At 42.7% G+C, this 26,553-nt stretch overlaps 1 protein-coding gene across 15 annotated transcripts in view; it reads left to right on the top strand.

The window, feature by feature from the left end:
* The first annotated feature begins 369 nt into the window (after positions 1-369).
* Positions 370-26,553, top strand: part of celf5a (cugbp, Elav-like family member 5a) — a 169,207-nt gene continuing 143,023 nt past the window's right edge. For 13 of the 15 annotated variants that reach the window (XM_070908760.1, XM_070908754.1, XM_070908759.1 and 10 more), the window contains exons 1-2: positions 583-727; positions 16,569-16,651. In XM_070908760.1, coding sequence (XP_070764861.1) covers positions 583-727; positions 16,569-16,651 — 228 coding nt within the window. Of the gene's footprint in view, positions 728-16,568; positions 16,652-26,553 lie in introns of all 15 variants that reach the window. The other 2 variants (XM_070908747.1, XM_070908745.1) reach the window with 1 other exon arrangement.

Here is a 26,553-nt window from a genome sequence, read left to right as displayed (position 1 = left end):
AATAGTTGCAGATCTTCTTCCACTACTGTTTTAAAGGAAAGCATTTTACAAACATGCTCAGTCATGTTCAACAAAGCTGGTCAGAGCCCTCGTTTCTAACGCTCCCTGCCAGCCTATTGGTCAAACTTTCCCAAGCTGCAGTACTTCCTAACTGACACTGGGTGTCGCTCCAGAGTGTCTAATATCGCTCCCGTGCGCTCACTCCGCCACCATCACCCCCCCCCCCCCCCCCCCCCCCCCCGCCTTGTACTGTGTGTGCGTGTGTGTTGTGTGTCGGATAGAAAGTCAGCCTGGTTTCCAGCTGAGTGCTTGCTCTCTCACAGTGTGTGTGTGTGTTGTCATTATTATCCACTCTGCTCCCAGCTCAGAATGGCCAGATTCACTCAGACTGAAACAAGAAGGCAGCACCATCCACAGCAGCCCCAGCCCGCTCACTCCAGCCTGGTTTTCACCGGACCGGGGGCACCACCGACCCAACAGCCACTACTACTTATCCCACATCAGCACCAGTACCCTCAGATCACATTTCCGAAACCCATGAACGGGTCAGAACCCATTTCAATTCATCCGGAGAGCGGCAACATGAAAGACCAAGATGCCATTAAGCTGTTTATCGGGCAGATACCGCGGAACTTGGAAGAAAAAGACCTGAAACCCCTGTTTGAACAGTTTGGGAAAATCCACGAACTGACAGTTCTCAAGGACCGATACACCGGCATGCACAAAGGTAACGTGTCGCCCCTTACACGACTGCGAGGCCCATATACAGCTTAATAATGTTTATTAGTGCCCGTACCTTTTGAACTCTGAAATAGTAACGCGAATAATACGGATGTTTGTCACTTTTTTACATTTGATCAGATACGATATCAGTCTACTATTCTAAACAATTCATGTGCATCATTGCTTAAATATTTTCCTCCAGCAGTCAGAAGGTTTGTCATTTTTGTCCCGGTTATGATTGCTCTGCTTATAAAGCACAAGTTCTTATTATTTCTTGACAGCTTGATATTTAAGAGCATTTGTTTTCCCCTCTTGATAATTCCACATTTTTTGATTACACGAATACCAAAATGGGAGATTCATCATGAGCGCGTGCAGTATCAGAATGATGCGGTGGCTAAACATGTTCTGTGTTTTATTGCAATTGAACAGTATTTTCCTTAACGCGCTCTAAAGTGGGGCAGAGGCGCTTGGAAAGGATGCATTTTTAAAGAGCCTCCTCTTGCCAGTCCCGTCTTTTGCGGAGGGGCGGCATCATTTATTCATCCATATGCTTTCTTTAACCCCCCCCCCCCCATGTGCGAATGGGGCGGGCTGGGCGCAAACCCGACACAGCGAAATCAGTTCAAAACCACGATGTCTCCAAAGGGCGCAAGAACTGTCGCAAGATGACGGACGTCGCCCCGGAGAGAGAGAGAGGGAGAGAGGGAGAGAGGATGGGAGGCTGAGGGTGTAAATCCACTCAGCTCACTGAGCACAGTGACAACTTCCACCTTCCATAATGAAGTTGCTGATCAAGGATGTACGGTGTACATCACTGCCTGTGTGGGAAAACCATTTCGCAACATGGGGCCACCCTCATAGTCGATCCACGCAGTGTTAGGCGTCATCATCATCATCACCATCATCATCGTCATCGTCATCACTTTCAACCAACTTTAATTTTGTTGATAACATTTCATTTGTATTTGCTCTCAGCCAAACCTTATACTGCTTTTTTATTGGCTGAAACAATCACAGTGACATTTACGTCCATTATGGGAGACTTCCATGATAATAATAACTGTGACCATTATTATTAGCTTAATTGGAATCATGATTTCAACATATTGATATTGTTTGCAACATCACATTCAAGATTCAAAGGGAGAAAAACCAACACTGTCTGGGCAGGAGTTGTGATGTGCTTCATTATGTGCTGTGTTTCTAAAACTGCCCCATAGATGTTATAGACCAAAAACGTAGGCATGACTATCAAACAAGAAATTCTAAATTCAATTTTCCCCCTTTTGGTTTCCTCATCTTGCCCTCCTGCAGGGCAGATGTTGATATGTGCAGGATATTAGTACAGGAGATGAGCCTTTTATTGCAGTGACATTTGGAAAAGACAAATGACAATCTATGACAATAATGTAAATGCCATTTGCAAACAGTGGCATGTCTTCTATGACATATAGAGTCACCATCAAAAGATATTACATTTGTTACCAGTACAAAGGCTGTCCACAACCGTCACAGAGCCCTTGTATTGAGGCCGTATCAAAAATAGAAAGGTTTTTTTTGCCCTATATATATTCATTAATATGGATTGACATCCTGGGATTGATAGCACAGTTTTAATGACAGAAGACACAACAAACAAGTAACTTCAAATGAGTTATGATAAATTAAATCAATGAAGATCCTACAAATGAAAATACATTCATGGATATTTGTTTTTTATGTGCATGTTCATGTTGAAATTATCCGGTGATCAAAAATATCTGATCCAGTCTGCAAAATCTCTGTGATCACATTTAGATCAAAACATGTTATGTTTTGGGTTTATGAAGGTTTTATGTTGGATGTAGCATTAGATTATGCTATCATAGCTTCTATTAGCCCCATATTTCATGAAGCCACATGCCTGGATGGCAAAAGCTCCTGATTCCACAGCTGATGTTGACGTTTCTTTCAGTGTAGCACTCATTTGGCATTCATCGGTACGTGTTTGCGTGTGCATGCGGGTGCATACATATACTAAAATGTCATTGCCCCGTGTTGCATAATGATTGCAGTATTTAGCTCTTGTGTGATTGTCGCCTGCTCATGGTGTCTCAGCTCAGAACAGAAAATGGTATATAACTCAGGTGAAATATATTACAACTATGAAATAAATTCAGTAGTTAGTTAGCAGTTATTATTTGTAGTTTAGCATAGTGAATTATTTGCTCCCCTACATTGATTTTTTACATTTGAAAAGTTTCTTGCCTGTTTTCTTTATATTATTATTATAACTATCATCAATTATGACATCATTCATGCTCTGGTGGAAACAGTAAAGTTAAAAGTTTTGTAAATGAGATGTACTGTTTTTATTCAGTGAACTGATCTTTTCTCTCAGCTCCCTTGTCTTGTTTGAAATGCAAATCTCAAATTCTAAAGAGCCGTGTAACAAAGTGAAATCCACTTTTTATGAAAGAGTATGAAGCAGAAAAGAAAATCCTGTGAACGTTATTGTCAATCACAAGTTCTGTTACTGTTTATTCACTTTATTCAAGATGTTAGCTTGTTTGAATGAAGGTAGATGAGTACGAGTACAAATTAATAATAATTAAAAAATAAATAAAAAATGTATTTCTGAATGCATTTCTCAAAGTTAATTTTTACCTTTATTCATTAACTTACAAACAACTAATTAATTTTAGATAAGCACCAATTAAATGGCTTAACATGTAATGAATCCAAGCCACACAATTAACAATACATAATCAAACCCTAATATGTCAGTGATCTCTGATGAGGTTATTTTATAGTTAATGATGTTATTAAGCAGAAAAGGATTATGAGATCCTGACTGAAACACTGGGACAGCACCCTCAAAGAGGCACATTCAGACTGACAAATACATTGATGGACAGAGGGATAAGCACACACACACACACACACACACACACACACACACACACACACACACACATTATTTTCATCATCCTAAGTGTTGTGCATTCATAGCCACTGCACTTATTCTGTCATTTTGATTTTCATTTCATCCACATTGCGCTTTGTGTGTTTATTATTTCCTCTTTTCTTAGGCAACAATTTTTTCCCCTTGGTAATCCATGAGGGAAAACATGGAATTAGTTTGTAAAGCGTGATAATAATGCATGGCCATAATAACTTGACTCAAGAGGATTAGCAAATGTGCATTGTCTGAAGCAGCAGTCTCTTGGGTGATCAGCTGGTTGCCTCCCTAAACAGTGGCTGCCTCTGCCAATTAAAAATTCAGTCTAGTCTGCCTCTTCAAATGATTAATTCTCCCCACGCTGTCGATGGCCTGCCAATTATTGTCGCCCAATTGGTATTAATAGGTAGAGGATTTCCTGATGTTGAATTTATCACAGACTGTGAAAACTTCTCCCTTTGGCTCTAATTAGCTTCCTCTTATTGCACATGCACAACACACACTTGCACATTTATGCACATGCATATTTGCAGAACCAAGGCTTTAATCAGCCTTAAGGCTTTACTTTTTTTTCATGTGTTTAGGTTGCTGTTTTCTGATTTTATTTATTTATTTTATTTTTGTCCAAATTGACAGTTCTGATTTGAAAAAGTGGATGTATACATGAAAAGCAATGCTGTTTCAGTGTAGAGTTTTTGTGGAATTTGTTTTATTTGTCTGGACAGATTTGATCCTATGAGTTTGGTTGAGATTGACTAATCTTCCCTTGTGCAGTTAAGTAACAGAAGAAAAGATGGGTTTTTTTTCTGTAGGTGTGATTCAGCACAACAGACAGAAACAATCCCTCGGCTGCTTCAATCTGCCGACCAACTCAGCCCGGGTATCAATATTAAGCTATTGTCAGGTATCGTTGTGTTAATGCATTTATAAATGGACCAGAGATATTGCCCTGGACCCCAGCCAAGCAGAAGCACATTAAATCACAGAATAATCTAATGAAATATTTATTCAAGTTTTTATTTTTTTCCCCTCTCTGAGCTGGTCTGATGGATAGTGCTCCTCTGTGGGTTGCCCTCCCAATAAAAAAGAGAAAAGGAAGGAAATAGTTGGAACATAGCATATACATCAGATTAAAATGATATGGTGTTCATATGAGACTGCAGTTTTCCTACACTGAATTATACCTGAAAGGCAGTGGCATTGATTAAACTATAGCTCTGGTTTGTTGAAGCCTCTCTCTCCTTTTTTGATATGATGGAAGTGTGAGCGCATCTACTCGTCTCCATATTGTGTGTGCCTTATGGAAAGTGTCAAAGATCATGGCACTGCTGTAGGACAGCATCCCCCCTGAGGAAACAGATGGGATAAATTCACTTACAGACTATAAACAGAGCTGTGGAAGTGACATGGATGGTATACATACACAACACGCTGTGATGATATTACTGAATTCACAGACATCAGTGTAGCATATCGGCAGTATGGTTGCTAATGGAATTAAACAATTTCATAAAGGTTTTAAGAAGGAATTTATTCCATTTCACCTGAGTATGTGAGCATGGAGACGCAGGAAAAACAATTCTCAGGCTCCTTGCAGTTCTGTGCAGTGATTCGATTTAACAAATCTGGAATAAAATCTTCTGCCAGGGCTAGTGAGCGAAGGCCACAGAGCCAAGCTAATGCAGTAACAACACCCGCTTCGCAATCTTTAAACGTCTGTAAATATTGTAATAAGCAACAGGGCTTTCCTCATAAAAGATGCAGCAGCTCAACTGGTACTGACAGGCGCTATGGGCCTTGACTTCAGGATGAGGAGCGCTGCCTCCCTCTCTCTTCTCCTCTTTTCTGTTGGTTTTCCAAGGAGATTGCCAATCTCAGATGCCGACAAGGCCGTGCTCTGCCGGAGGTTAGTGTCCACACGCCGAACTCACCTGGCTTTTATTCTGTCCCCGCTTCTTTCCCCTTAATCCCTACCCGAGAGAGCCTTTCAGATGGATTGATTTCCTGCTCCAATGCAACATTCATTATGGCTTGCAGTATATTATGCGTTCAGTATGTTGGAAGTGCTGTTATTCCATGACCTTTCTGGAATATGTTTGCTCTTAATGGGGGCCTGGAGCAGAGACAGATGTACTGTGAGGTCTATGGGTAAACATGGACCAATTTCATCACAAAGACACTTGTTTACGAAACTATACACTGCATGTGTATTTCATTAAATGGACTAAATGAAGCTCCGTGGTGGTTTGTTTTAGTGGACAGTGATTGTGGACAGTGTCATGATTGTAATGGCATGGGTGTTAAGGGTTAAAGACACTTTAAAAGGTTTTTCATCACTTGGCTACCTGGAAGCAAATCCATTTGTTATCCTGTCCTGGCATTGACCAATGATGTTGTGTCAAGCTTTAAAATGATAAATTAATTCTAGAAATATTGTTGATATAATTGATGCATCAAAAAAAGGAGGTACATTTGAATTTATTAGAATTGAAAAACTTTATGCTGCCTTTTACGGCTGTGCTGACAGTCTTTTTAAAATGCAAAGAGAGGATTTGGGGCTTTATTATTTGGTGTGTTGTAGGTCACATTTCTCTTCCAAAGGTAGACTCGGTAGAAGCGTACCACCTTCTTGTTCACGCACAAAGGTCACAGCTATTTCCTTAGTCTAAATAGAGGGATAGAAGCCTATCCATTTTGTATGGGTAGCTTAGCAGAAAGTGCCATTGCCTACAGAGCAGAGTGTACTCTTATGAGAGGAGGGGGGAGTTATAAAGGCACAGAGGGAAAAAAGGAGGGAGCAAGGGAGGAGGGGGTTGGTAGTTTCTGTTAGAATAGCATGAGCTCTTTAATGTTGTGTTTGAGCCTGGCTGGGCACAGATTCATTTTAGGAGGAAAATGAAATAACAAGGGAGAGGGGAGAGAGGAGATTTTAATGCAATGTTTTGTGATAATCCCTCTCTATTTTGGAATGGTTCAGGAGAACTCATGCGATAAAGCCTTGTACAAGCCTGGAAAATAATAAGTTATTTGTCTTGCCTTATAGTACTGTGCCCTTGGAGGGCTCGCTAACCCCCATGTTTTGGCCAAAAAACAATCACAGATTAGTCAAGCTGTCACATCTCTCTGATTGCCAAATGGTTGAGCCCTTGATGCCGGTGTGAATGAACAATGCATAAATGTCGTACATGTATCTGCTTAAGAGTGCACGCGAACACAAAGCTGTGCGGATGTGACTTAGCACTGTCACTCGATTGAATTGGACAGGGGAGGATGGCACATGTATGCAGCAGGGCCCACAAGGCAAATGACAGACTGACACATGGGCACAGAACAATGGATGTATGAACAGATGGATAAGTGGAGGGGAAAAGATGAAGTGTTTGTCAGAGATGCAGAAACAAATAGTTGCTTTCGTCCCAAGGCAGCGGGGGAGTAGAGTGATGGCTCAGCTTTGGAACATGGAGGATCCCCTTGACGGGTGGAGAGCCGTTTGGACAACGGAGGGCGGGATTGATGGAGGGTGGAGGAGGAAGAGCAGAGGCCAAGTTTGGCAGATGTATAAAATAATCACCTGTAAGCTCTTAATATGAGAAAATCCCTTTAGTAGCACTTGGAATACGTATTCCAGTTTAACGACTGCTGCTGCTAGTGAAAATACTACGACTTCTACCACTGGTCTTAGAGGTGATCCACATGGCTATTATTGTTGCGAAATTACCAATAAGCAACAATAAAAATGCTTATATTAGCTGCAATAACAGACTAAAAGAAGCTGAACACCTATGTATTTTGACAACATACTCCACATTACCTCCCTAAATGACAATTATAACAATGGTAAACAGCACTATCAGCATCATTACGCTTTTCCTACAGATATTAAGCAATCCCCAACTTGTGATGAAGACACATTTTAGATTGGAAAATGTCTATGAATGCTCAGGTCCATGCGGGATGTGTGAAGATACATGCTGCTCAGCACGGTTATAAATAGAAATTCTGTGGTATTTCCGAAAATAGGTTAAGCTGCCATCGCTGCACTGCTGGCATGACATCACTGATTGCCTGCCAGCCTCCCCCAAAAGACTGCTCCCATACTGTGCTCAAAAGGAGGGAGAGAATGAGGGAGAGACAGAGGGAGCATCTGTGGGCGACTATAGGGCCATGTTCCCCCCTCATTTCCAGCGCCCCCCCCCCCCCCGCAACCCCCCACTCCCCTCACACCCTGTCCCTTCCATCACGCAGCCATCTCTCCCCTCACTCCTTCCATCTATCTTTCCCACTGAAGCAGCGACGCTGTAGCTAACAGTCTCTGTGCTTTATTGCCAAAGACACAAACTGGTCAAGGGCTTTGTACTGGAGATTTATCGCATTCCACATCTTTTAGTGTGATACAAGCAAGTTGTACGCCAAATAGTGCAGAAGACACAGATGAAAGATGGAATTTGTGTTTCTTTTTTGATGATCAAATGTTAACGCGGTTGAATGAGCACGAGACTTTATATGAGTTCCAACATGGCACCCTTTCTGTGGTTCACTATTCAACGGTAGATCTGGCTTAATTAAAAAAGACTACTGAAATTAATTAATGGCTGATGGGTTCTCATATCTGTTTCGTCTGCTCTTTGGGTTCATTAAAGAGTCCTTTCTTTGTCATTCTTCTAATCTATCTACGCTGAACAAAAATATAAATGCAACACTTTTGTTTTTGCTCCCATTTTTGAAATAAAAGATCTGAGACTTTTTTCTCTGCACACAAAAGGCTTATTTCTCTCAAATTTTGCTCACAAATTAGTTTAAATCTGTGTTAGTGAGCCCTTCTCCTTTGCCAACATAATCCCTCCACCTGACAGGTGTGGCATATCAAGATGCCGATTAAACAGCATGATTATTACACATGTGTGCTTTGGTGCTGGTCACAGTAAAAGGTCACTTTAAAATGTGCAGTTTTATCACACAATACAATGCCACAGATGTCCCAAGGTTTGAGGTAGGGTGCAATTGGCATGCTGACTGCAGCCAACCGGCCTCACAACCGCAGACCACGTGTAACCATGCCAGCCCACATCTGGCTTCTTCACCTGCAAGATCGTCTGTGGATCGTCGGTCAGCTGATGCAACAGTTGGAAAGAATTTCTGCACAAACTGTCAGAAACCGTCTCAGGGAAGCTCATATGCATGCTCGTCATCCTCACCACAGCAGTTCGTCATCGTAACCAACTTCAGTGGACAAATGCTCACCTTCGATGGTGTCTGGTACTTCACGGATGAATCCCGGTTTTCACTGTATCGGTGACAGACATGTGAATGGGCGAGCGGTTTGCTAATGTCAACGTTGTGAACAGAGTGCCCCATGGTGGCGGTGGGGTTGTGGTACGGGCAGGCATAAGCTACGAACAACGAACATGACAAGATCCTGAGGCCCATTGTCCAGATCTATCTATCTATCTATCTATCTATCTATCTATCTATCTATCTATCTATCTATCTATCTATCTATCTATCTCTCTATCTATCTATCTGTCTATCTGTTATTTATTTATTTCTTGTTTGGTCATTAGCAGAACAGTATTTCTGGAATCCACTAGGTTGAATGTGGTTACTTGGAAATATACGTCAATGCAATTAACACCCTGGTGCCTGCTTGTTAGTCAGACCATTAGTGTTAATTATTACTCTTCTCCAGCTCAGTGGTGACATGAGATAAATAAATAAAGAAAGGAAGCTGGGACAAGGACACAAAGTCGTATTTTTTGGCATGCAGGGCATAATTGAAAATGTGTGTTTGGAATACAGGATGCTATGCTCCATTTAGTATATGCATGGAATGGAAAATAAAAACTATAAGAAGCAGAGTACTCATTGCAAGTTTGTTTATAAAGACAGGTGCAATTAATGTTTCCTCTGAAGGTGGCCTGTGTATAGCAGCATAAGGAAGAAGAATGTGTGTGTGTGTGTGTGTGTGTGTGTGTGTGTGTGTGTGTGTGTGTGGTGTTGTTGGGTAGTGGTTTTTCTCCTCCCCACGTCTTTCTTCCTCATTGCTCTTTCAATCACTCCATCCGAGCAACCTCTGGGCCTTTGAAGCGCTGTCTTTAAAGGTATCTAAAATCAAAGTGACAGAAAACCTGATCCGTCTCTCAGTCTGTACTCAGTTTGCAGCTGTCATCTATGATTGTGGCTTCGCTATGATCAATTGATCTGTCTCAGGTTTAAATGCCTTTCACCTTTTAAAAGAGGACAAGCATTAAATATGCTTATCATGTACATTAAATGAAGATATAGTGCACTGTAATGGGTGTGAGCCAAGTAAAAGTAATTTTATTATTTCCTTTTTCCTGGACTTGTTTGTTTTTCCAAGAGGTTGTTATAGTACATGAAAAGGAGGAGATGCAGCTTTCTGACTTTGACTGGGGGGGCTCAGAGAAACTTTTATTGATTTCTGTGTAAATCCCCTGGCCGGAAAAGACTTGGCTGGGGGAGGCGGGGGAGGGACGAAGGGCTGGAGAGACGGGACTTGGCAGGTAAACTCTTGTTGCCCTCCCAGAAGTAGCACGGCAGGAGGCAGTAAGTGTGAACCTACACATTATTTACAGCTCTGTGAAACTCCATCCATTAACAGTGTCAATTAGCTTGCTCATCAGGGATGCAGGCCACTAGATGTATTTATAGATCGCCCTGGCTTTAATAGAAGAAGAGGGATGAAGTAAACAGATAGTCTACAAAAGCCAAGGGTTGCTTTAAAAGTTCCAGTATGGTGGACGATGCCAAAGTGCTGTAAGTGTTATCCAGAACCACATATAGAAAGACTTCTAGCCAACTTGGGGATGGGCGGCCACTTGCAATCTATCACGTCACTCCACTAAACTGCACCTACCTCCAAGCAGCATTATCTTAGGAACTAGTTTGAACTGTATTTCTGTTTTCAGCCTTCTGCCAGCCAAAAGCACATATGTCAGCTTTTGAGAGAAATAGTTGGATTATATGTGAAGAACAACATGTACCCTGAGAGAACTATTTAACCTCAGAGCAACACAATAGATTGGGAGTGTGAAGGTGTCAAAGTCTATCTAAAGTCTAGCTGAAGTCTACACTTATTGCATTTGTCACACTCATTAGGCAATGCACGCCACACCATATGCATGCATATGTCCTGTAAATGCACACGTTCACACAGGCAGTCCTCCGGGACGAGCTGCCTATGGATCTGTTTGACTGCTGCGAGGAGAGTAGTGTAGTCTATGTGAGCGAGTAGCAACAAATCAATGGCTGAGGTCTCCTACTCAGGGGTCAGAGAGGATACCAGGGAGGGGTCCGGGGACTTTTTTTTTTTCTTGCCCTCATGACGGACACCAACGCTCCTCAGCGCCCTGCGGCGTTCATCCTCCCCCAGCCATTGCTCAAGGTGAAGGGATGATGGGAGGGGTAGTGAAAGGAGAAATGGAGGAGGATTTGGAGTTGGAGGTAGCAGAGATGAAGGGATGGAGTGATTGATGAAGGTGTGATGGAAGAGTGTAGTCTGCTTCAGGATCATGAGATGGTGACTGAGCACAGTCGCTGGCTCCCTTTAAGGTGGCTGTCTGACTTAATTAAGGTTTACAGGTTACGCTAGGCTACTGCTTATATTACAGCGCTCATTACAAGCCCATTAGGCCTGGGCAGAGAAAATATTGTTGTCAGAACAATGAGTGAGAGCATTTTGGAAAGTCCCTGCCAACTCCATGCTCCAGCTCTTCTTTATTATACCTCTGTCTGTCCTCCCTCAATCTGTCCTCCTTCTCCCTGAACATTGGCATGATTGTTTGAGTGTGTGAACAGATTGAGGATCTTTTTTTTTCAGAGGTGAGGGAGTGATTATATGAGTTAAAAGCTTCTCCGAGACCAGACTGATTACCCCCCTCACGGTCAATCTGCGCCACTGAGCCTCCTGCCTCCCTGGCTGGCAATGATTCAGGCCATAATCACATTGTATCAGTGGTGATGATGTGTGTTTCAGTTCCCGACCCCTCTGAAAGGCTATCAGTTCCCCAGGAGCCCCACATGGCAGTAAATGAAGTAAGCAAGTAATCTACCCACAGTGATAGCATTTTCCAAAGAGTGCAAATGATGTGTGAGGGAGCAGGCGAGGCAGGTGCCAGGACTGGCTTGGTTTCTGCTACCTTCACACTTTCTGGCCAAGGAAATGCCACATCAAGAGCAAGTTCACACTTTTTCATAACACCGGGGCAGTTCGGCTCCTCTGGGGTAAGAAGACGGAGAAAAAGCAAAGAGGGTATAAAAGGTGGATTGAAAGGAGAGAGGTTGTTGTTTAAACCAATTCATATTTGACAATTCTGCAGTATAAGATTTATGCCCAATGCCAATGTAGAAGTAGGATGTTCATATTGAGCTTCTGCTGCAGGGAAGTAGGAAACTCTTATTTTGAAGGTAGCACAGCAGAAAACTAATTGACAGAGTGCAGTAACCAATCAGGAACAAGCCCGTCCACAGGTGGAATAGTAATGGTACTAGTAACTACAAACGGAAATTCAACCTCTCGTGCAGTAACTCATCCTTTCGTGCGCAGTATAACTCGCCTGCACTATAGCGCAGTAAGTCGGTTTTTTACAAGATGGCAGTGTGGAGAGAAAAGCGTAAATGTTGTCAAGACAGTGAGTATACATTGCAGTTTTGTTAAGTGTGTAAAGTAAGACTCTACTCTGTTGCTAGCTCGTAGCTGTTGGCTAATGTGGGTCTGTTCAATAAAATAGGTCTTGTGAAAGCTGTTGACGTTGGTGAGTCACAATAAACCAATAAATTAATTCTACATCATGAGCAAGCAATGCCAAACGTGAATTAAGCTAAATGGGTATTGGGCTAATTCAGTAGTATTTGGCTATGGATCAGAGCTGCTAACTGCAAAGCTTATTTTGGTCTTATTATGCGACTCCTGTGTGTGCAATTGCACAGTGTTACACTGTTAGCTGTAACTTTAGGTAGCTGGTAGACATAAGCTATGAAAGTTTTGTCAGACATGTTTTTGCACTAGTATGGTGATTCTGATTTACAAAGGAAGCGCTTATGTTTGAACACCGTCATATTTCTTACATTGTTTAGTTTCTACATCTATGACTTTTTGAGTTAAAGGAGAAGTTAGCAGATTGTAATGTTTATTGTAAAAGTTAATTATATGAAAGGTTATTGTATTGATTTTTTTCCTGAGATGATTGATCTTATGTCTATATCCCTAATAGTCCTGTAAGGTTATTTATGAATGATAGTAAAATCTGGCTTTAATTTATGCAAGACAGGTTTGTGAGTTTGATTGATGCTGATGGTGAGCCTATCCAGTCAAGGGTGGTTTTCTTATGTTTTCCTTTAGTACAATGATAGGACAGTGCACCCCAACGGTTATGTGGTTAATTACCATTTAGGGCCTGCAATTTTTGTGTTTCATACAAATCCACACACTGGATTTTGTCAGCTGGGATTGGCTCACTGCGACCCTGTAAAGGATAAGCAGTCATAGAAAATGGATTTTAAAAATTAATAAAAAAATGGAAAGCCCATTGCTCATTTTCCAAATTTGGGATACTGTACCTGCACTCTAGCTGACCATGAGCAACTGTGATTAGAACCCATGATTCCATATAACAGCAACAACATGGTAAAAGGTGTCACTTACCTTAGTGACGTGTATCCAAAAAGCGCTATGGCCCTTCGTAATCACCAGTACAAATAGAAGTCTAGTGCTACTTGGGGGAAAAGTAGAGTGTGGATATTAGTGTTGACTTTACTGTAACTGTGACCATACTTGCAGGACACAAACTGGGTAAGATTTTTGCAGATTCCAGTATTGACATTGTATTTGGCAAATAGGTTTTTTAAACAGAGGTGATTGAGGCATGTATTTCATCAGTATTTAGTTCATTGTGTGTCTGAGAAATTGGCAGTGGTGAAGTGATGTCTGTCAACCAAAGTTTATCATTCATCTATCAAATATAATTTCCTGTTAGTACAAAAGAGTACATTGATTTGTTGTATACTAACTACAAACTACCCACTGTTTACTCTGAAGTATGTAATATGGAATTGGGACACAGTGTGTTGATTGAATAAGTGTGCGAATACGTAAGTGCTTAGACATGGTAAGAGAGAGCACCAGGATCAGATGTGTGTGTGCGTGTGAGTATATATGGACCTGTAACCAAACAATTAGCAGAGTATCCTACTGTGCTGCAACAGACACACATACTTGACACACACTTTTGGTAATGGAGAGCCTGGGCCGCGGTGAATGTAAATGGCTGCTGTTGCCTCAGATATACAGTATCTTCCACCACTCGCTCCCTCTCGTTCTCTCTCTGTCTCGCCCACTCACTCTCTCTCGTCCATGTAAGACTCTTTAATTACATGCCAATTCAACACAGTGGAAATGGACTCAGCCCTATTTCCCAGTACACACACCGCGCACACTTAAAAATATGTCATTAAGAAATAGGAGATGAGAGGAGTGGAGTTGGCATTGGCGAAGAGGAAGAAGTCGGGAGCGGAGAAGAGAGAGGAGGGAAAGGGAGCAAAGAGGGGAGGAGGATTTTCTTCTCTTTGGAGCTGAAATCAATGTGTGAGATAAGGCTGTTTTAGGTTTCTATCAGATGATGCAGAGGATCATCTCCTCACAATGGGAAGGCTTCCCCCATTGCTGTGTCAGCAGGCTCTGATTACAGTAGCTTTTTGTTGTGTTTCAAACAATTTCATCATACTCCCCCACTCACACTTTTGCACTTGGTATGCAATGCAGCACTGGCAATTTGTACGTGTTTGGATTCCAATTATGGAGTTGTTAAAGCTTTTGGCCTGTGGCCTGAAAATTCTTATTAAGCCATACATTAAAGAGCACAGAATCACATTTAAATGGAGTTCATGTTTCTCTTTTGTTTTCCAGTGTTGTGGTTGTTATTAATTTATTCTCAATGCCCTATGCATTACACATTAACAAATAAATTGTGTTTGTGATTGTAATGCAAAATACGTGTTTCTTATTCAGAGATAGGGCCAGCATTTGTCAAGTAAACCAACAACAAGAAGCCCAGAGAGAGCGAAAAAAGAGAGAAAAACAACCACCAAAATGGAGCCATTCCCCCCTATTACCCTCAACCATTTGTGAAACAAACAAACAAACAAACAAACCCAAAACAACAATGACATTTCTGCAGTCTTGGTATTTCTTTACAAGCTGACGTAGAAGAGAGAAAGGGAATTAGACAGCGGTGTGATTGATTGAGTGATCGGCTTGGTGGCCATTGGAAATCATTAGGTTAGGGGTGCTAAGACAAGGGAGGCTATGGGGAGGGCTGCACCATGACACCAGTGCTACAGTCAGCCACCTCAAAGGTCACGACCCTGGACAGACTCCATCACTATCTGTCTTTGTCATACTGAAAAGCACGGCAGGGTGCAGACTGACTGTCCCAAACTAAAGGAGGAGCTTCATGAAATAGAACAGAAAGAATTTAATGTGATTTGGATAAGAGCAGGGAAATGCTTGCCATACATCAATATGCAGGTGTGCAAGCACGGACACACATGTGCAGACACTTTAAGGCTTGGAGCAGCAAGGCAAAACAGGTTACAGGTCAATCAATGGATCAATGACTGACGTGGCATTTTAACCTTCCTTTTTGATGTAGTCCTGCAGAGGTTACAGTGGAGACATAGCCAAAGTGCAAGGGTCATTGAAACGGCAAAAAACATACATATACACAGGCACACAAAATGGATGTATGGATTAATGTTTAGATGGGTAAAAGTGATCTTATATACAACAAGAAAAACAGATTGGAATCTGTGTAAAGACACTTAATACATCACCACCCTCTGAATACATTTGGCTGTTGAAATGAGATCCAAAATGCAGTGGCTGCTAATAAACCATCTTCAGAGTGGCAGAAATATGATGCATGGTAACCCATATGAACCTCATTAATAGAACACAAGCAAATCTATTTATTCAGACAGTCAGGGGGAAAATGATTGCCTCAATACTCCATCTGGTTTCTCTCCATCTCTCGTCCTCCCTGCCTCTTCTCTTTTTCCCCCTCTTCTCTTCTCTATGTATTCAGGGATTTTGACAGATGTTATGTGTGTGTGCATGCTTAACATTTGTGCTTGGTGTGTGTGCGCGCGCGCGCGCATGCATGGCAGCATACTCGAGGCCTTGTAGTTAGGCATTCACCCTGGAGAGTTTTAACACCACGTCCTGACCTCCCTTCTTTTCTGTCAGTATCTACCTCCTTCCTCCATCCCTACACTGATCTCATCCCCCCCCCCCCCCCCCCAAAAAAAAAACTCTCCTGCAGTCCTGTTTCTTTTGTCTCCGGTGCTGTCACAACCATTCAGGGTGGGGACGCTGGCCAGGCTGCTAGGAGCTTTTGACAGGACATGGCACTAGGGATGGGGAGGCTGGACGGGCCTGGCAATTCATCCAAAGAATTCTCTGCTCATCTCCTACTTTTGTGTTGTGGTTTTTTTTTTTTTCTCCTCTTCCCTTGCCACCATAGAAAATTGTCCACATGTAGCCTGATGTATTGCACGGTTGCCTGTTTTCATTAACTTGCTCTGTTTATTCCAAGAAATGTTTGCAAGGAGTTTTGTGTTTTCACCAACTCATGAGACCCTCTATACGGATCTGTTTTCTTAATTTTGTTAATTGCTCAGTATCTGGACATAAGAGATCATAATACTAAAACAGGCCAAACATCTTTATTTCCGAATTGCCTAACATTCTCAGTTGATATTTCTTTTAAACTGCTGTGCCGTTTTTTTAATGGTTGTAAATATATTATACATTATTTTTGTTTGTTTAAACAATTTTAAGGGATGTTTAATTCTAATTAAATTTATATGTGGTGTGCCTCTGTTGCAGGTTGTGCATTCCTCACCTACTGCGCCCGAGAGTCGGCCATCAAAGCCCAGAACGCCCTCCATGAACAGAAAACACTGCCAGGGGTAAGTGTCTATCTGTCTCTCTCTTTCTCTATCTGTCTCTCTCCCCTCCTCTTCTCACTCTCTCTCTTTTCTCTCTATGGTGGTCAGCCATGCCATCTGCACCCGGCTGCACACCAGCCGGCATTCTCCTCGTATAGTCCCAGAGATGAAAAACACTTTGGAAAGCAATTCAATCAATAGCTCAGCCTTTTGAAGGCCCGGTTTCAACTTTTCCATGTGTCTGTTCTCCGGGGGATATTTCCAGCATTGATCAGACCCACTCTGCCTCACATTTTTGAAGTGATAGCATAGAATGACAGTTTTTGGGGGACAAAACTCTGCATTTCTGGAAAGGTGCTATCAACAGGAAAAAATGTCAAACAGACCTTAGAGTAATAATATTGACATAATTCATTTGATAAAGAGAAAATCATTCTATTACTTGCACCAGGACCCCCCCCCCACACTCCCAACACCCCCAACACCCCCTCTGATGGAAGACAAAGAGCCTGAGAGACCCCGCTGAAAGGGACATTTTTCAGTTAAACATGCAAATACAACTACCACAAACATTTTTCTGGTGGCTTTCCTGAAAAACAAGTTGTTTGGTTTATGCTGCAAGTTAGCCAAGCACGAGGCTGGAGGGCGTTATTCTCCTCCTTTTATTATTCTCATTTGAATAATAAGATGGAAGACAGAGAAAGGAAAAACAGTTCTTTCACATAATGCCAGAGGTTGTGTTCATCAGAAGTTATAAATGTGTTCAGCAATGTGTTAAAAAAGGATTCTCTGATTCTTTTACTGTTTTTGTCCATGGTCTGGCTTTTCATTAAGTTTCTCTTCTCTCTCATAGTCATTAATAACACCCCCACCCCCCTCGCCAGCCTGGCAGGGCGTCCGTAAGGGTTGACCTGCCATTGGGATTAAATAGTTGATGTGGCTGAATATATAAATGAGGGGCAAGAGGGCACAGACATAGATGCTAACAAGTCTGATGCTCTTGCCTGCTCCCCCCTTTTCTTGTATTAGAGAAGAGTAGATCTCCAAACCATCTGGGTTCTGAAAGGTTTAACAATCATTCGAATGAGTGCTATAAACAACATTACCATAAACAGCATCACTTAATGACTGCACAGCCCTGATATATACATTTACAGAATTGGCAAACACAGCCTTCCATGTTGCATTTGTTACACATGAGTCTTGAAAGCTTTTCCTTTTGTGCGTGCACATGCACACATATAGTAGTTTCCCAGTATCACTTGTGACAAATAAAACCCTTTTCTTGTACCTTTCAGTCCTGCTTTAGCCCTCCTGCTGACTTCCCCTCTACCCCACCCAGTCCTGTCCACCCCACATCCTCCTGTCTCCCCTCTCTCCCATTGCTCCTCCGCTGCTGCTCTTCCTGAGACAGAGCGTGTCATAGAAATGTAACAGGCAGACATTGATGGGTGTCAGGCCTCACAGACGAGGCTGCCCTGCTGTTCCCTTCCCTTCAACTTCAAACACACAAACACCAGCGGTCTAAAGAAACACAGTGTGTGCTATAATACTGCAGCCACACATAGCACAAGCAGGTACAACGCTAGCTACACACAATTGCAGAAGAATGCCAGTGTCCCTAAACATCCTATAGACCCTGTTCATCTACTGATGAACCAGCAGCTGAGGAGAGATTTAATCGCAAAAAATGTTTGATATGAAGAAAGATATATATATATATATACATATATATAAGAAAATATCATATAGGACATTGCATTATGTGTGTTTCCGTATGTGTGTTTGTTTGACTGCCTCCCATCGCTTCTCCTGTCCTCCTCTCTTGAGCCTCCCTGCTCCTAAATCTTTTGCGATATGACCCCTGTTGCTTCACTGCTTGATGGTAAGTAGATATGCCAGTTGTTTGTTTGCAAAATCCTGCTTGATATGCAGTTTGCCAGGGGCTATGGTGTAATTAATGTAAACTAAGAATTCTCCAGAGATGAGTTATGAGTTATTAACGTTTGCTTTTTTTCTCATTAACCCCTGCATTGCTGATCTTTTGCAGGAAGCTTTGACCAGTGTGGTTACTCATCCATACCAGTTTTTTAAATGTTCAGATCTGAATTCATGTCAAACCACCAAAATCCTGCTGGACTTTACTCGTTGCAAATGAGTAGAACCGTGTATGAAAATTGGACCACCTAACTAACAAGCTACTCTAAATCACAGACATCACACAACCCAGCATACACATGGACACCAGCGTGCACACACTTGAATTTCACGAGAAGGAGTGTTAGTATTTTTGGGTAAGTCTTCAGCTGCACACCCTGTGTCTGCTGTCATGTCCTCAGGCAAAGCAAATATTTCAAATACAGTTTATAACCCTTAAGATTTCAGTCCTGGTTGATTTGGCATCACCAGTGGTTTGTGTTGGCAATGGTAATGGTTGGTAATAAAACCCAGAGTTCATTACGAGATCGACCACTATGGCAGCAAACACGCCTTGAGTGGCTCCTGTTGACAGATATACAAAAGAAGACGAGCAACTCATGTATCTTGTTTACTGTGCACAATAAAACTGAATTGCAGGCTGAGAGGATTCATGTTTTAATACACTTAAGAACACAGTCAACCCTGTTGTCTAGTATGTGCATCGATCGTTTTCTTTGATTCGCTCGTGTGTGTGTGTATGTACTTTAAATCCTGTGCAGGAAAGGTGAACTTCTCCAAAACTAGTATGTAGAGAGGCAAGTACAGAATGCTAACATATTGGATTTATATTTTTGAAAAAATGGCGGCTATAAATTGTATCTAAAACATGGTTTGATAATTAAAATCTTAAGAATTATACCTTTTAAGGATAGTATCTTTTAAAATTGTAATCCTTAAGATACTTCAAGTATCAAATGATGTTATACATGTGGTATGTCTGCGTAGTCATACACTCAGATGCTAGCATGCAGGCACTGGTTGCCACACACACAAACACACACAACCCAGTGTCCTCATATTATCAGAAAAAAGCGCTTGTGTTCTTGGATGTTATTATCCATGTCCCCCTGTTACACATTAGCTGCTGAAAGGAACAGTATGGCCTAATGGAAGTGTACTGGACTGGAATATAGATTCCTGCGATGAAGTGTGATGGGAACCTTGGGGACACGAGTGCCTGACACAAGTTTGGCCACCGAATAGGAGAAGCTCTGACAGTTTACCAGGTGTGTGTTGCTTGGCTCTATTAGCTGTGTGTGTGTTTGTGCCTGTGTGGTAAGCTGGCTTTGCATTGCAGCCAGACCTATGTAGATACAGATAGCAGTGTATAAAGGTGGGAAGAAAAACATGTGCACATGGCAGCTTGCCGTGATCGCACACCGCCCACGACAGTGAGGCTTGAATATATTATTTGTGTGCTGTTTCGTGCTTGTTTGCTGCTGATGGAGATGCACTACTTTTTGTATTACATAACCATACGAGGGCTTTTGTGTATGTGAATATGATTACATGTGTTAACTTTAAAACCTAGGAATTAGTCTTTTTCTCTCACAAACTATAATGTAAGCGTCCCCTGATGACCTGGACACTGATAACCCTTTATGACATAATTTGTTCTTACAAAACACACAACTGAAACAGACTGCCCATTAAGGCCTGGTGGCTTTTTCTACAGCAGTTGGTGTGTGCGCTTGAGTGTCACAGCTCACACAAGTCGACATAAGATTTACTCCACCCAGCTCAGCATCATGACAAAATCCTGCATCCTTCACACTATCCACCCACCTGTCCTCAAACTCTCTGTCCCCTCACTGCCACTCCTCAATCCAGCAGATCCGAGAAATAATCTCAGTCACTGCGGCAAGTCTGTTTGCTGTAGCACAGAAAAACACGCCACCCTCCCCTTTATGTCATGCTAGCATTATGTACAACAGTGACTTGTCTTGGAGAGGCAATGGTGGAAATGTGTTTTCTGCATGCATTTACTCCTAGTATTAGTACAGCTCGACCTGGGGGGAGTGTAAGAGGCTGGCAGTGATTCAGGAGGCAGGTTTATGGAAATAGCACCCGCATTAAAAACCCAATGAGAGCAGGGAGAAGATTATGCTCCGGCACACACATGTGGGCTCCTGCAATGTCAACACTCTAAGTAGATCCCCTCCCTCTCAATTGCCTCCGTCTCCCTCTGTCTCCATTCCTGTCTCTCCCGCTCTCTCACTCTTGCGCTGTGCCCTTTGCTGCACACAAACCCGCACTGTTAGTCTGCTATGTTAGTGCACGTGGACTCCTGTATGTTCGTGTGCATGTGCGTGCACGAATTTACGTCTGTTTGTATGTGTTATTGTGCGTATGTGCCGGTGCTCAGCTTAGCCATAATAGGATGTATGAGAAGCGGGGAGCAGAGCGGGGCTGTGCTGCTGAGAGCGGCCGACCTTGTGCTGGGGAAATGAGGCTGCCGTGCGATGGAGCTGTTCCTCGACATGCTGCAAACCTCCTAGCTTTCCGTTGGGTCTCCCATGCACACACACACGCACGGACACAAACATAATATATGCACCCTTACTTTTGCGTGCATGCTATCCACCTGTTTATCAACTACAGCCAAGCTTACTCGTGTGCTGGCCGAGCTGCTGCAAAGGCTGAATAATTCAATGCTACACTCTGTGAAGGTTGGCGGAGTATGAGTGTAGTGTATTGTATGATTGTGTGTGTGTACTGTATGTGCCCGTGTTGAGTGGGCAGGGGTGGGGGCGGGAGAGGAACGGACCGGTCAGCATGAAGCCAATCGGTGCTGGCAGGATTGGAGGCCTTGTAGTCAGGGAGAGGGGACTCGTTAGAATTTAGCCTTTGGGTAACAGGAGCGTGTGTGTGTGTTTTTAAGATCATAGTTGAGTGGAAGTTGAAACAGGCATGGTCAAGGTCTTCTTTAAAATATATTTTTCTGCTTTGTGAATTATGCAGGGATTAGCCATGAGCATATCTGTATTTGGGAACTTGAATGTTTTATTTGGGTTTCATTCATAATTTACAAACACATACAGACCCAGATGTCTGTTAAAACACTTGAATACCATCCATTTGGGGAATTTTCTCATAAAGAAACCACCAGCTGATCCCAGCACTACAATAAGCTGCAGCTGATCTCAGAGGCTACAGGAGTCTGCCTCTAATGTCTATTTTTTTATAACCTTTGTTGATACATTGAGATGAGAATAAAGAGGGCTTTGTAGATGCTGGTACTCTAATGGTTTTTATGTCTGTGACCTGGCCTGTCTCTGAACTTATTACCCAAGTCAAATCACACTGATGAATAGAAGAAGCAGGTGGTGTTATAAAAAGTCTGGAGGACTGGATGCATACTTGCACTGTGGTACACCGGCATGCAACGACATTACTACAGTGCCAGTAGCAGTACGCAAGCACAACAAAACTATTTTTCTTTGAGTGTGTGTGTGTGTGTGTGTGTGTGTGTGTGTGTCTGCTGTAATGGCATATTGGTGTAATGTACGCACAGTAAAGAGCTGCTGTACCAGAGTGCTCCTGAGGGAACTGAATCCCCACAACCTTACAACATATACTTATGCTAACATACCCCCCCCCCCCCCACACACACACACACACACACCCACACCCACACACACAAATATACACAACCCTGAAGCAGAGGGGCTAGAAATAGACTAAAACACACACAGGGTAACTATTGGAGCCATCACAATGTTGCTTGTTTTCTACCTTCTGTCTCTCTCCGTCTCGTTGTTGCTGCTCTGGTACCCCCTTAACACACACACACAAGCACACACACACACACGTCTCCTTTGTTCGGCTCTCGTTTTTCTGTGTGGTAGATTAGCCACATATTTAGAGAAGCCTTCTTCTCCCCAGGGGATTGGCTTCCAAGGGTATTTGGAAAAAAGAGCAGGATCTGCACTCTGCACCTGCCTTTGGAGAATAAACAACACCCACTGAAACACTGAAAATGTGTTTCATCATGAAATTTCATTTCCTTTCGTACAGTATATACAACACATGCAGTGGGTCTCGCTGTAGTTGCTAGGAGTGCTGTTGCAAAATTGTAAAAATGAAATATTTGTTGCATTTAAAGAATTTATTTGGTGAAAATAACCACAATTTCAACTTGCTGTGAGTTACAGATGACCGTATTTTGACCCCATCTGTGACATTAGCGCTGATGACATTACAATGCTGCTCCCCCTCCCACTGCTCAGGGTACATCACGCTAACCGGCTCTTGAGGGGAGACGTTGCTTGAAATACCAAAATAATCCACTGCGCACCCTGCCCATTAAGCCACTTCACAGTGAGAAGTGTGCTATTTTTTTTAGAACAGTACAGGTTAGCAAAAAAGCTGAATTATTAATGTTTTTGATATTTTTAGTCTGTTTAACCTATTTCTGGTTGTGGCTGGAGACTGCTCGCCTGCCTGTCTGTGAGATTCAATCATGTGACACGGCTGTGATCTGGGTTATAGAGCTGGGTTTTGTGTGTAATGGGGGAAACTGTGTGTGTGTGTAGGTAGGTTTGTTTTTGACTTTGAATGTCACTGCCTCTATACCAGACCAACATGTGCTGGTCTGGCTCGTTTTGAGGCAGTGCAGTTCAGATGATCTAATGTCACTTTGGTGCTGCGAAGCATCACCTGTACCAGTGGGGCTGAACCAGATGAGTCTGGTTTAATTCCAGGCCGGCGGGCATTGCTGTTCAGACCCGTGCAAGAGGCAAGGCCCAGATACTGACTGACAATCCATCTGTGGGTCCCTGTACAGGCTTGTACAGGTGTGCCACTGCCCGCAGACACAAAGACAAAGAGTGGGAGTGAGCGGAGGGGTGCGCACATGGATGATAAACTATGGCCCTGAATAGAGGGGTGTATATATCTCTGTGTGAGTGTGTGTCCTTGTGTGTATTTTGAAATAGAGAGGAGAAAAGATTAGCTCACAAAAACTGGGTATCCAAATAGACAAGACAGCAGTTTAGGAGGCACGGGCAAGTGTAGCTGGGAACATGTCACTTTACTCAATAATGAACGACACACTGAAACGCATCACCCAATGTGGCTAATCGGAGCTGACATCTCACTGGCTGGACCATGTGCCCAGGGGTTGAGTAAGGAGTGTGTGAGACATTAGAAGGGGATGAAGTGACAGAATAGCTGAAATATTGAGAAAAGGCGAGAGGACGACGAGGGAAGCACAGGGTCACGTTGATAGCTTGAAGTCATACCTTCAGAGTTAAAACAGAAATTCCCTCATCTGAGTCTGTATGCATGTCCCTGTGTATGCTGTCCATAGACACACAGCATGTGCTGTATATCCATGCTAGATTGAAATGGCACACTTGTGTGGTGGAACCAGAGGGAGCTCATTTGTAAGGCAGATGTAGCCGTGCTTTGGTGTAGTGTCCATAGAGAGGGTGAGGGGGCCGCACAGCACGACAGCTAGCATTTGTCAGCAAAAATCAGGACTAATGAAATACAGTACACATGGCTGGAGGGCAAGGAGAGGAGTGTGACTGACAGGAGGCATGAGCGGAAACAGCCCCTGGCAGCCCTCCTTCATGGCTACCAACGCATCAGCCTAACCGATTTGTTTTAAGCCCCAGCCCCATCCCCATCTCAGATAAGGGTAGCAGCGTGAGGCATAGGGTAGAGGAGAGGAACAGTGTGTGTGTGAGGGTCCCTGGGGGTAATGACATGGAATACAAGTGTATGGGGAGTGCTACTGATGGGCCTGCTCATGTGGAAGTGGGTATTTGCATTGCAGAGAAGGGCTGTCAGTAAAGCTAGCTCAGGGAGCCAGTGTCAGGGTGATCGCTAGCGGTGAAGGCTTTTGTCGTGTGCCCTGCAGAATACCAGGACACTGGATATAGCTGAGCTTGCAGCAGCAAGATCAAGCACGTCGACACATTCAACATTTCTTTGTGTTAGGATTCTGCAAGTGTTTTTGTAGCAGTTTATTTTTGTTTTTCATTTTTTATCAAACTTGGATTTTACCTGACACTTCATTTAAGTGGTTATGTTTTGTCCATCATGGCAGCCTTAAAGCGTTTCATATAAAAAATAACAATAAGCTGGATGGCTGCAGAATAGCGGGGAATATAAATTATATAGCTGTGTGCCAACAGCTATAGTCTGTGGCCTCTAAACTATTTCAGTCCCAGCTGCAATAAGAGGCAGCTTTTAATAATTCAAAGTAAAACAGTATACTAGATGTCTTCCAGGCAGCAAACTCACATTTAGGTGAAACACTAAATTCCCCCTCTACCCCCCACTCCCACCACAACCCCAAACCCATAGCGGGGCTGTATCCGATACCCGTGAAGGGCTTGTAGGGACACACACATCACTGGGTTGTTTGCAGAGTTTGTTGGCACTGTTCAGAGCTTTGCATTAATGTGTGTATATGTGTGTGTGTATGAGTGTAAGGGACTACATGGTCTTGTCAGCCCTTGTGGCCCCCTGCACAACTGTGGCACACACGGCATGTTTTGGAGGATACAATTTAGAGTCACGCTGCTCTTCGGGGTTAGCCAGTGTGCTTCCTTTAATGTACTTTCTGCAAGTTCTCAGACAGGAGGTGGCTCTGTGAAGTCAGCTTGGAGGTAGAAAAGAGAAAATGGAAAAGAGGGAGAAAAAGATTGAAGATTAGAGTGAGAGAGAGGAGAAGGAGTAGGAGTGGGTCAAAAAGAAGAAGAGGAAAGCTATTTGAATCACTGAGTTGTGAAGATTAAGAAATGAGATGGAGGGGGTGAGATAGAGGGAAATGGAGAGTGGGAGGTATTGATGGAGGGCCTCACTGCCTGATCAGGACTGGTAGTTGTAACCTGTACTGTGTGAATAGGAGAAAAAGCTCCTTCACAGCTGTGGTCCTTCTTTTGTTGAATCCCATAATGAGTAAGTCCAGGGGTGTTCCAGAGGCAATCATTAGGTTGACAGTTTGGTGCTCACTAGCTGAATATACACTGCCTCTCAGATTTTTATATTAGAATATATGGACTTGTTGAAAGGAAAAAAGAAAAAAAAAAGAAAAGCAGGCAGGAGAATCAAAATGAACAAAAGTCTTAAGAACCAAAGGCATTATGCAGCCTTGATTCCTGCACATCTACTGGATAATCCATGTTTTTCATATGAAATCGGAGTCCATTGTTTGCTCTGTTTTGTCAATATATTAATATATGATATTGACGGGGCCCATAAAACCTCTTCCAGCAATTCTCTCGATAAAACATCGACCCAAAGCAGTGCAACTTAATCCTGTGCCCCCCCCCCCCCCCCCTTCTGTACTAAATGTATGTTTTTACTCAACAAATTACTTTGGTAACTTGGGTAGCTGTCATGTAATATGTGTACTATATACCATGGTATTGCAGGTATACATACTGTTTGTGTATGTAATGATACACAATAGCTGTCTTTGCCTGCAGTAACAACATGCACTGTACACAGTGTTATGTAATATAGTGCATGCTGTGTGTTTTTTGTGTGTGCACTTTCCATTGATGCCCATTGTCAGCGAATCCATTTTATAGATCTTTTCCAGATTATATCCAGTGTGCAGCTATAATGATACGTTTTTGTGGTGAACAGATGCCAAATGCACAAACAGTACTGACAAGAAATATCTCATTTGTATCGAATTGAATTAGTACGGTACCTTTTCATGCCATTTTATTCCTGTGCACTAAAAATGTACAGAAATGTAACTAAAGTATGAGGAAATTGTTACTTCATTTTCTGATTTAGTTTGCTGTAATAAGGGAGTGCCAGGCTTGCTCAAATAACCTTCTGTGAAATAAGCGTTTGCACCCCTCTAAAGTTTGATAGCAGGTGATGAAGCTCAGTCTGAATATGAATGGCAATATTTGATCTGTGTTTCACCTGGAATTTTTAGAGATGAAAGATCTTGAACTTGACTTGTCTTCAAG

This window comes from Enoplosus armatus, chromosome 7 (assembly GCF_043641665.1).
Source record: "Enoplosus armatus isolate fEnoArm2 chromosome 7, fEnoArm2.hap1, whole genome shotgun sequence".
NCBI lineage: Eukaryota > Metazoa > Chordata > Actinopteri > Centrarchiformes > Enoplosidae > Enoplosus > Enoplosus armatus.
Note: the sequence above shows the minus strand (reverse complement) of the source record. Positions and strands in the feature narration are given on the sequence as shown.